The following is a 12,760-nucleotide window of genomic DNA, read 5'->3' on the forward strand; positions in this document are numbered from 1 at the left end:
GTTTGTCTCCCACAAATGGCCGACCGTCTTAGTTCCCAAAGTAAAATTAAAACCATGCAATTGCGAGGCATATTTGTGTGGATCATTGTATTCTACTTTTAAAACATCTTTCCAACCATATGCCTTTGATAACAAACGGTTATAAACGCTTTTTATAGACCAACTCATCCGATCCAAGGCAACGTGTTCCTTTAAAATGTAAGAGCTTAGATTTAAGGGAAACAAATAAATAAACTCTGTGTAGCTAAAGGACTAAAATGTTGCGAGACAATGTAGCTGCTCAGGAAGAAAAGGAACAACTTAATGAAAGCTTCTTGATACAAAACAAACTACACCCCAAAAGAATGATATTCACTTGGCAGGCAATTACAAATGTACCATATTTTTCATATCCTGCACCAAACGAGGTAGTAGAAAGTTATTGGGAAAAGAATTGTTTCAACTGCAAAATGCACTCAGAAACACTAAGCAGTATTGCAGATGACAAATATTTTACCCTGATAGATTTGTACTAAACTAAAAATTTCATTCATATAAATAATTTCAACTCTATTTTACAATGTTCAAACAGTCTAAAATAGAAAGAAATTGCATTTTAAACCCCACACAGAGACAAATGTACATGCCTGAACTTCATTCTTGAAGGGGCACAGCAATGTTCCTCTGATAAGGGGCACTCTAGGAAGAATATGTAAAACTGTATTGAATTTTTGGTCAGGGCACCACAGCAAAAGAATAGAGCACCACAGCCATTGTTGTTGGTGCCGTGGGTTATTTTTGAGGCCTGACTGTACATGTATGAGCTGGCAGACACTCATGAAATGATTTGAAGTAAAACAGTCTCAATACAGACCAAGAAACAGTTTAACAAACTGCACAGTACACTATCATTGGTGATTTCATGTTTTAGTAATGTGTGTTTGGTAAAACTTGTTTGAGATTATGAACACCTCTTTATTTTACTGCACCTTCAGTGAACACAAAGAGTATGTAGTTCACTGCAATCTAATGTAATTTAAAGCACCGGTACTAACCTAAAAACCTTTTTTAACTCAATGTTATAAAAAATAACTATGGGATAAACCTTTAAAAAAAGATTTATGTAAACAAGAAATTGTGATTTGTAGATTTGTGTGGTGATTTGATGTTTTATTATTAATGTGTATTTCGGTGAATTTCGTTTGAGATATTGAACACCTCTTTATTTTACTCCTCCCAACGGCCGTCCATAGGGGGTTTCAATAATGCAACTATATTAATGGGTTATGCTTTCCAGGACTTTAAAGACATCAAACGCAGTACTCTTTTCTGTGTTCTGGTCGCCCACACTACTAAAGCATACCAGCCCCTAGCCCAGGTTGGACGCCTCTGCAGGGCTAACCAGCCCCTACTTCTAGAAACTATATAAGGCTCCCCCGTGGAGCATAGTTTCTAAAAGTAATCAGCCCCATACTTTTTTAGCAGCCCTATAAAGTAACTGTGGCTACCTCTTTCGACCTATTTTTTACTGTTGCATTTAGTTGACAGGGAGGGCAGTTTACCTTGCGTCCCCATTGGATTTCATTTTGTCACTCTACAGAAAAGTCCTGCAACCGATTTCACGTAACGCCAGGATTAATCCTATCTCGAGTTAGAACGAGTAACCCGTCCTAACTTAGGATGGGTTCAAAGCGTCCTACGCCTTTTGGATACAGAACTTTACTCGTTCTAAGTCCTAGGATTAATCCTAAGTTAGCAAGAGTTAGTTGCCAGATGTAGTTGCCAGGGACATCGGGGTGCTTCCAGCTGATCTTCCCAACTTAATGAGAGATCAACAGGGATGTGCAAAACTAAGCTCGATTCCGACCCCGCGGTCAACTAGAGAGAGAGAGAGAGAGAGAGAGAGAGAGAGAGAGAGAGAGAGAGAGAGAGAGAGAGAGAGAGAGAGAGAGAGAGCAAGAGTTTGGTGAAATCGACGGCTGGTACTTTACAAAAGAAAGTCCAATGGGAACACAGCTTAAGTCTTGACTGATTGTAGTGAGGCTGGTGGTGGAGTTAAGATAGTGTGGAAGAAGAAAAACTTAAAGACTAGACTTGTGGTCTGTAGCGGTGATATAGTTGAGTCGTGGTGGTGGCGTAATGATTCAGGTTTTGTGATCAAATACTGCTCCCACGAGAACACTGCTCTCGCGAGACAATCTCTAGTGTCGCGAGAATCAAGGAGAGATTGGGAACGACTTGTCCACAGGTCCACTAAAAGACCCAAGGAATAATGTTGACTCAATATGTACACTTGAAAGTATCAGGCAGTTCGACAAGAAAGATTAACATGACTGGTATGAGCTGATTGTTTTATTTCATTACACGGTGGCTGTGAAATAGCCTGAATTAAAAACAACAAAATGAATTTGATTCTGGCTGATGAGACTGCACTAATAAATAGTAAACTGTTCAAGCCTGGAATTTCATCTTAGAAAGGATAAGGCAATTTTCATTTTGCAAAGGGCAATTCCATTGAAAACTTTTAAGGTCAGTGGGAAACTTTTGAAGGGGCACCAAGGCCAAGACCAGGGGCAACGGAGGTCATGACCTCTGTGGGCTGCGTGTAATTCCAGGCCTGGTATTCATTGGACCTACAATACCAGATTAGTCTGAGTGCTAATAAAATGGATGTTAATTACAGACTACAATGTTCAGTTATTGTTTGATTGATGATGAACCGTCCTAAAAAGGGGGGCACAAAGAAATTTGCTGTTACTGGAAAAATATTGCATCTTTTTTTTCAGCCGTCTTAAAATCAGCTTGTTTTGTTCTGATTTGCTCTGTACTAAGTTAAGTCCCAACATTTATTCTTAGAAATAAATTATTTAACTTGCAGAGCATTTAAAGACACTGGACACTATTGGTGATTGTCAAAGACCAGTCTTCTCACTAGGTGTATCTCAACATATGCACAAAATAACAAACCTGTGAAAATTTTAGTTCAATTGGTCTACGAAGTTGCGAGATAACTATTGAAGAAAAAACACCCTTGTCACACGAAGTTGACAAAAATCTAATTCTAATTCTGAGGTCTCAAAATCAAATTCCTGGACAAATTACTTCTTTCTCGAATTTGTTGTCTCTTCAGAGGGAGCCGTTTCTCACAATGTTTTATACCACCAACCCCTCCACATTTCTCGTTACCAAGAAAGGTTTTATGCTAATAATTATTTTGAGTAATTACCAATAGTGTCCACTGCCTTTAATAAGGATTTACCAGCATGTTATTTTTGTGCAGAGTTTTTTAAACTACTCTTTGTGCTCATTAGGTGCAGTAAATAAAGTTAAGAAATTAACATAAATAACTACTATTAGTGTGTTTAAATTTTCAAGCAGTTGTCACAAAAATACAAACACTAAACACCAATCTGTAATTCACCAGCAATGGTTAGAAAAGTACAGCAATTGGAAATTATTTGTAAGTTTCACATCGTTGAATTGAGACTGCTATAAAGGGTTATACAACGGCTTCAAGAACGAGGCTCCATTAAAGCATGTAGTAAAAAATTGACGTGTACTTAAGTATAGGGATGGTTAAATGTCCAAAAGGTATTCCTGTTTGTGGTTACAACGGCTACAGGCTACAAGATCGAGGCGATCCGTTGAAGCATGTAGTAAAATATTGACATCATGATCAAGGCAGGCTTGAGGATGTATGGAATTATGAACTCTCAGCTCACCACCCAGTTGTCGCATTTGATACCTCACCCTTTATAACGATAGGGAGGGAGGGTGCGTGCATTCAGTAACTGGATGAGAAATCATAATTCCTAATACATCCACAAGTCTGCTTTGAACATGACAAGACATCCCCTCTAATTTAAAGCCATTATACACTTTTGGCACAGAAAAAAAAAAAAAGTTCAACGATTTATGAATAACTTACAGGGTTTACAGAAGGTAATGGTGAAAGACTTCTCTTGAAATATTATTCCATGAAATGCTTTACTTTTCGAGAAAACATTAAAACAAATATAAACTCTCGTTGTCGAGAATTACAGATTTATTTAAAAACACATGTCATGACACGGCGAAACGTGCGGAAACAAGGGTGGGTTTTCCCCGTTATTTTCTCCTGACTCCGATGACCGATTGAGCCTAAATTTTCACATGTTTGTTGTTATTTTTATCAGTTGTGATACACGAAGTGTGGGCCTTTGGACAATACTGTTTACCGAAAGTGTCTAATGGCTTGAATTCATATGAAGTCTATATAAAGTTTACAATTGTAATTGCGGTAAGAGGTAAAAAAAAAGTCTTTTCCATAATAGTATTTCCTAAATCAACCCCAAAAGTATTGTAGTTCACTGAAATGCCAATATTGAGTAGCAATTTGTGATTTTTGAGTGGCAACATTTTGTGTAGCATTTTTCGATGCTAAACGAGGGAAATCACTCACTGTACACTGAATGTTTATATTGAGTAGCAAATGATAAATTTGGAGCTACAACTCATGTATTTTTCGTAGCATTTTGCTCTACTATACTACAAGGGAAATCGTTCACTGCATTTGGTCAATAATATTTTTCAAATTTAAATGAGAAAAATTATGGATAAATAGGAGCTGGTGAAAAAATTACCACTTACAAAACCCTAACAGTTTTAACATCTAGTAAGGCATTACAGATCTTTTCTTCCACGGTGAAAACAAACGCAGCAAAAACAGATTGCAGCAACACTACACAAATCTACAAATCTACAAATCACCCAAATCTTATCTACATTAATTTTGTGTAAATTTTTTCCCATAGTTATTTATATAATATTGAATTAAAAAGAATTTTAAAGTTAGTACCGGTGCTTTAAAACATATTTGATTACAGTGAACTACATACTCTTTGTGTTCCCGGAAGGTACAGTAAAATAAAGAGGTGTTCAATATCTCAAATGAAATTTACCAAAGTGCACATTACTAAAATGTCAAATCACCAAATCCGCAAAAATATCACAATCTACAGTATTATTATTTTTTTTTAAGGTTTTTCCCATATAGTAATTTATATAATATTGAATTAAAAAGATTTTTAATTAGTACCGGTGCTTTAAATCTCATTCGATCACAGTGAACTACGTACTCTTTGTGTTCGCTGAAGGTGCAGTAAAATAAAGAGGTGTTCAATATCTCAAACGAAATTTTTGAAGGTTTTTCCCATAGTAATTTATATAATATTGAATTTAAAAGAATTTTTAAGTTAGTACCGGTGCTTTAAATTACATTTGATTGCAGTGAACTACATATTCTTTGTGTTCCCTGAAGGTACAGTAAAATAAAGAGGTGTTAATTATCTCAAATGAAATTCACCAAAAAGCACATTACTAAAATGTCAAATCACCAAATCCGCAAAAATATCACAATCTACAGTATTTTTTTTTTTTTTAAAGGTTTTTCCCATATAGTAATTTATATAATATTGAATTAAAAAGATTTTTAAAATTAGTACCGGTGCTTTAAATCTCATTCGATCACAGTGAACTACGTATTGTGTTCGCTGAAGGTGCAGTAAAATAAAGAGGTGTTCAATATCTCAAATTCACCAAAGTGCACATTACTAAAACATCAAATCACCAAATCTGCAAATCACAATATCTTTCTACATTATTTGTTTTTGGTTATGTTTACCCCATAGTTACTTCATATAACATTGAATTAAAAAGGTTTTTTTAAAGTTAGTATCGTGCTTTAAAACACATTTAATTACAGTGAACTACAAACTCTGTGTGTTCCCTGAAGGTGCAGTAAAATAAAGAGGTGTTCATTATCTCAAATGAAATACACCAAAGTGCACATTACTAAAATGTCAAATCACCAAATCCGCAAAAATATCACAATCTACAGTATTTTTTTTTTTTTAAAGGTTTTTCCCATATAGTAATTTATATAATATTGAATTAAAAAGATTTTTAAAATTAGTACCGGTGCTTTAAATCTCATTCGATCACAGTGAACTACGTATTGTGTTCGCTGAAGGTGCAGTAAAATAAAGAGGTGTTCAATATCTCAAATTCACCAAAGTGCACATTACTAAAACATCAAATCACCAAATCTGCAAATCACAATATCTTTCTACATTATTTGTTTTTGGTTATGTTTACCCCATAGTTACTTCATATAACATTGAATTAAAAAGGTTTTTTTAAAGTTAGTATCGTGCTTTAAAACACATTTAATTACAGTGAACTACAAACTCTGTGTGTTCCCTGAAGGTGCAGTAAAATAAAGAGGTGTTCATTATCTCAAATGAAATACACCAAAGTGCACATTACTAAAATGTCAAATCACCAAATCCGCAAAAATATCACAATCTGCAGTATTTATTTATTTTTTTTAAAGGTTTTTCCCATATAGTATTTTATATAATATTGAATTAAAAAGGTTTAAAAAAATTAGTACAGGTGCTTTAAATCAAACTCTATTACAGTAAACTACATACTCTTTGTGTTCCCTGAAGGTGCAGTAAAATAAAGAGGTGTTCAATATCTCAAACGAAATTTTTCAAGGTTTTTCCCATAGTAATTTATATAATATTGAATTTAAAAGAATTTTTAAGATAGTACCGGTGCTTTAAATTACATTTGATTGCAGTGAACTACATATTCTTTGTGTTCCCTGAAGGTACAGTAAAATAAAGAGGTGTTAATTATCTCAAATGAAATTCACCAAAAAGCACATTACTAAAATGTCAAATCACCAAATCCGCAAAAATATCACAATCTACAGTATTTTTTTTTTTTTTAAAGGTTTTTCCCATATAGTAGTTTATATAATATTGAATTAAAAAGATTTTTAAAATTAGTACCGGTGCTTTAAATCTCATTCGATCACAGTGAACTACGTATTGTGTTCGCTGAAGGTGCAGTAAAATAAAGAGGTGTTCAATATCTCAAACGAAATTCACCGAAATACACATTAATAATGAAACATCAAATCACCACACAAATCTACAAATCACAATTTCTTGTCTACATAAATCGTTTTTTAAAGGTTTATCCCATAGTTATTTTTTATAACATTGAGTTAAAAAAGGTTTTTAGGTTAGTACCGGTGCTTTAAATTACATTAGGTTGCAGTGAACTACATACTCTTTGTGTTCACTGAAGGTGCATACAAAAAAGAAGGTGTTCATTATCTCAAACAAGTTTTACCAAACACACATTACTAAAACATGAAATCACCAATGATAATGTACTGTGCAGTTTGTTAAACTGTTTCTTGGTCTGTATTGAGACTGTTTTACTTCAAATCATTTCATGAGTGTCTGCCAGCTCATACATGTACAGTCAGGCCTCAAAAATAACCCACGGCACCAACAGCAATGGCTGTGGTGCCCTATTCTTTTGCTGTGGTGCCCTGACCAAAAATTCAATACAGTTTTACATATTCTTCATAGAGTGCCCCTTATCAGAGGAACATTGCTGTGCCCCTTCAAGAATGAAGTTCAGGCATGTACATTTGTCTCTGTTGGTTTAAAATGCAATTTCTTTCTATTTTAGACTGTTTGAACATTGTAAAATAGAGTTGAAATTATTTATAAGAATTAAATTTTTAGTTTAGTACAAATCTATCAGGGTAAAATATTTGTCATCTGCAATACTGCTTAGTGTTTCTGAGTGCATTTTGCAGTTGAAACTGGCATGGAGTGGAAACAAAAAAAATCTTTGCAATTGTTTTTTTTCCCCAATAACTTTCTACTACCTCGTTTGGTGCAGGATATAAAAAGTATGGTACATTTGTAATTGCCTGCCAAGTGAATATCTTTCTTTTTGGGTGTAGTTTGTTTTGTGTCAAGAAGCTTTCATTAAGTTGTTCCTTTTCTTCCTGAGCAGCTACATTGTCTCGCAACATTTTAGTCCTTTAGCTACACAGAGTTTATTGATTTGTTTCCCTTAAATCTAAGCTCTTACATTTTAAAGGAACACGTTGCCTCGGATCGGATGAGTTGGTCTATAAAAAGCGTTTATAACCGTTTGTTATCAAATGCATATGGTTGGAAAGATGTTTTAAAAGTAGAATACAATGATCCACACAAACATGCCTCGAAATTGCATGGTTTTAATTTTACTTTGGGAACTAAGATGGTCGGCCATTTGTGGGAGACAAACAATTGTCTCCCATAAATGGCTGACTGAGTTAGTCGAAGAGGTAAAAGGAAAATCGTGCAGTTTCGAGGCGTGTTTATGTGGATCATTGTATTCTACTTTTACAACATCTTTCCAACCATATGCATTTTATAACAAACAGTTACAAACGCTTTTTATAAACAAACTCGACCGATCCAAGGCAATGTGTTTCTTTAAGTGGCAACACCACTGACTTCATTTCGATACTTGAAGGGGCCTATACTTAATACCACACCATCCAAGGTATTTAAAACAACATTAAAATCTGTGCATTTCCCAATAGTTTGAACATTGAAGTGATTGTCTTCTGCACAGCAGTTTGCAGTGTTTTAATTGCATGTGTAAAACTCAAGTTACAACTCAACTCATAAAACTCCAAGAAGGGTAGTTGTGACAGGTTTGGTGAGAGTTGTTGATGAGAGCATTAATCGTATTGAATCATGTGTTTCTGAAATTCTAAATGATCACAAGACAGAATTTCTTATACTCGGTTCACGGCAACAACTTTCTAAAATTACTATTCCCCGCATTAATATTGGTGACTCCGAAGTCACCGCTGTTACAAAAGCTCGCAATCTTGGTGTTATATTCGACTCTTCCATGACACTTATTTCACATATTTCTAGTATTTCACGCTCTACAACATTTCATATCCGTAATATAGGCAAAGTAAGGAAATATTTGACACAAAATGCAACTGAGCAGATAGTCCACTCTGTTGTAGTTTCTAGACTGGATATGTGCAATTCACTTCTATATGGCCTTCCTTGTACTCAAATTGAGCGTCTTCAGCGTAATCAAAACTATGCTGCTCGTGTTATTACCTTAACTAAAAAGTCCTGCCATATAACCCCGATTTTAAAAGAACTACACTGGTTACCGGTAAGCAGTAGGATTAAGTATAAACTTTTGCTTTTCGTGTATAAATCGCTCACCAACAGTGCCCCTGCATATATTGATGATCTTCTCAGCTCATACAATCCTCCTCGAAAACTCATGTCTTATAATTCTAGCCTCCTTATTAAGCCCATTTCCAAACATTCATGGGGAGACCGATCTTTTTCACATGCTGCCCCTCGTCTATGGAACAAACTGCCTGCACTAGTAAAATCATCCGTTTCTTTGACCCAATTTAAAAAACAACTTGAAAAACATCTTTTCAAACAGGCATTTGATTCAATGGTTTAATTATGGTTATTTTTGTTACCTTTTAGGATGTTTTTTCTTAAATATTGCATTTGTATTATTGTATTCTATACCACATGTTCTAGATTTCTCTCAACTTAGGTTTACATTTTAATTTTTGTTGTTGTTATTGTATATTAATTTAATGCTATTGTTTGTATTTTAGCGCCATGAGCACTTCTGTGGATTTGTGCGCTTTATAAGTTTTCATTATTAAATTATTTCTAAAGAGTTATAACCAACTTCAATATAAGAAATTAGATATTTTTTTATAGTAAAGGTTCGCGATAACACCATGTTTACGGCAAACATTTACTATGTGTTGTTGTGTTTTAATTGCATGTGTAAAACAACTCATGTGTAAAACAACTCATCAAACTCCAAAAAGGGTGGTTGTGACAGTTTACATTCTAAAAAGTTAAAATAAACTTAAATTTTCAATATAGGAAAATAGTTGTTGTTATTTTTTTTGTATAGTTAAGGTTTGCAACACGCCGCAAACCTTGATCCTATTTCCACCATGCAAAGTTTCAAATCCTACTTATTTTGTTGTTTAACTAAGCTTCCTAATCTTTTTTATTCATTGCTCTATTGTGTAAATTAGTTACTAGGTTGAGAGGCACATTTTCATGACACATGTTTTGAGAGATTTTAATGTTATCCCCTGACTCAACCAATGTATACCATCCCCGTCATCAGATTCATATGGATAATACATGCCATTTAAATTAGAATCAAAACAACCTTCATACCACCATGCTCCTTTGTACTGTACAGCACAGTTACTGCCCCTTAGATCATTATCCTTGTCCTTAGTGCTGAACATCACTCCATTGTGGAATTCAAGTCCATCTCCTGCTGTGCTGCTCGCCTTGTATGAGCCAATCTCAAGTTGATAGTTGTCCCCACCAATCTTGAAGTGTCCATATTCAGCAAAGAATTCTTGTCCATCCCATCTGACCATCTCAATCTTCAGCTTCCATGGTCCTGCAGACTCAGTCAGGGTACGTAGGTTCTCATTTCCAAGCCAGAATTCACCAGATTTGTCACCAAAGCCAACCTGGTAGTCAGTCCAGTTACGATAGAAATCAACACTGCCATCTTGACGCCTCTGAATGACCATCCAGCCCTGACCATCAGTGTCCATGTCACAGTAGACTTGAAGGGTGTTGTTGAATCCAGCAGGGAATATTGTGTAGATACCACTCACATTATGACCTGCCTCAAGAAGCTCCTGGCAACTGCTGTATTGAGGCCCAGAGGAGATGGTTGTATCAGGCTGTGTAGGGAGTGCTTGGTCAGGTAGAGAGAAGTGAGGTGTTTCTACATCAGCATCAAAGTACACACTACCATAGTATGTAATAAAGTCATCAGGATACTGAGCCCTGGTAGCGTTGTTGAGCTCACACAGATGATTGTCAATGTTGTAATTGACTGAGTGACACTGAGGATCAGCATGACAGTAACTCACACAGAGGACATGAGAATGAGTAACTTTCGCTTGATATGAAAGTTGAAGTAATTTTCTATTTTCTGCAGATAGAAACTCTCTCATATTTGTGTTACATGCAGTTGCACCAGAAGCTATTGTTTGATTGATGTTTAAAATGATTAGTGTAAGAGTAATAGCTGCATGTAGCATCAGGAATTGTGCTTGAGAAGCCATCATACATTGCATGTAGATTCAGTCTTGGCTGATGTGGACCTTCCAGATGAATATCTCGAAATTGGAAAGCTGAATCTTCACAAACTGTCTCCTGACGAAGACTAGAGCAAGCTATAGTCGAAACAATGAGACCAATTTAAGAACTCACTACGCGATAGTCAATTTAATAACGATCCACTAAAAGCTAAAGTAGTTTTCCTGGTTGTTTTTCTACCTTCCCCTCAGGTAGTAGTTCTTTTTAGAACTGAGAAGTCTTCCAAATTCGTAAAAATCTACTCTGCGGCAGTAGAATATAAAGCAACAAAGTTTTCTAATTAAAGAACAACATCTACCTGGCAAGTAGAAACACTTCTGGTGTTACCGCAAACAAAATATATATATTTGATACCTCACCATGCAATGCCTCAAATCTCACTTATTTACATGTATATGGCATGGAGACTCTCATGGGGTGCTGGTTGGTTATTCTTGGTCACATGTTAGAGAGACGCCAGCCCAAGTGATATGATTGGTTACACGTTTGTATTGTCTTCACTTTTTTGCACGCAATCAGTTAATAACTATGCATTAGTTAAAATTTGATTAATACGTGACTTAATTGAAACTACAAGGGCGGCACTCTTGGATAAAATCGTGGTGTGGGAGCAATAACAAATTCTGTTGCACTGTACAAGGGCACTTCTATTGTGGAGTTAACCTATAAAGCATTTCATTAAGCACGGCAAGTTGGTATAATTACATTTTCACCAAGCAGCTCCTTTCGTAAAATGCCATCACTTGACAACTTCAAGAGGGAGCTGAAGGCACACTTGTACACCTAGACTTACATTGGGTTTAGTTTTAATTACAAGTATTTTATTTCCTTCATTTTCACTTTGTATTTCTTTTCGTGTAAGCTTGATCGGTTTTCTGGAGAAGTGCGCAATATAAATCCATATTATTATTATTAAAACTTCTCTGTTTAAATGACTGTCATATAAGGAGCTCCAGATTTTCCATAAATTTTTGGATTTTGTATATTTTTTTTGGAATAAAATTATTCTTTGATTTATGACGAGGCGCATAACGTAAGATTTTTGGGAAGGTATGGGTAATAATAATAATAGTATTATATTGAAGTCTTATATAGCGCACGTATCTACCAAAGAAGGCATTCAAGACACTGAGTTTATACAAACTTTCAGAAAGATAGGTTATTGCAGTGATGAATTCTGAGACCCAATTATGTAGCACCTTATACGGGTTTACAAGGTGCTACAGCCAGGAACACCGGGGCGAACACTTCTTTTTTGAGTCTTGTTTAAGGACACCGGTGTCATGGCTGGGGATTCGAACCCACACTCTGCTGATCAGAAATATCATGGCAGGGCTTGAATCTAGGAGTAAAATCCACTAGACTGCAACGTTCTTCTAGAACAATTAGTTTTCGATTCATTTGAGCCTACTTCTACAGAGGAAATTGAGTCTCTCATTCGTCACACTCCTGCGAAATCTTTTGACTTGGACCCCATCCCCACTAGGTTGTTGAAAGATTGTTTTCATATATTTGCACCCATTGCTGTTGAGATTGTTTTGAGTATGAACAATGGTGTTGTTCCTGCAGCTCTCAAGCTAGCCCACGTTCATCCTACACTCAAAAAAGTGTCTTTAAATCCAGAATTGCTCAAAAACTACCGTCCTATCTCGAATCTTCCATACATATCCAAGGTCCTCGAATGAGTGGTCTTCTCAAGACTGTCAGACTTCCTCCGTGAAAACAATCTTCTCGAT

The 12,760-nt window shown here is 35.5% G+C and overlaps 2 protein-coding genes across 2 annotated transcripts in view; both read right to left on the reverse strand.

The window, feature by feature from the left end:
* LOC139937998 (selenoprotein H-like) overlaps positions 1-12,760 on the reverse strand; it is a 57,557-nt gene that overhangs the window by 23,573 nt on the left and 21,224 nt on the right. The window lies entirely within an intron of this gene.
* Positions 1,997-10,879, reverse strand: LOC139938077 (fibrinogen-like protein A). The gene is made up of 2 exons (XM_071933456.1): positions 10,009-10,879; positions 1,997-2,232 (listed from the first exon to the last, which is right to left on the reverse strand). The coding sequence occupies exons 1-2, from the start codon at positions 10,877-10,879 to the stop codon at positions 1,997-1,999; spliced, it is 1,107 nt and encodes a 368-aa protein (XP_071789557.1).

The sequence above is a fragment of the Asterias amurensis genome, chromosome 6 (genome assembly GCF_032118995.1).
Source record: "Asterias amurensis chromosome 6, ASM3211899v1".
NCBI classification, from domain to species: Eukaryota; Metazoa; Echinodermata; class Asteroidea; order Forcipulatida; family Asteriidae; genus Asterias; species Asterias amurensis.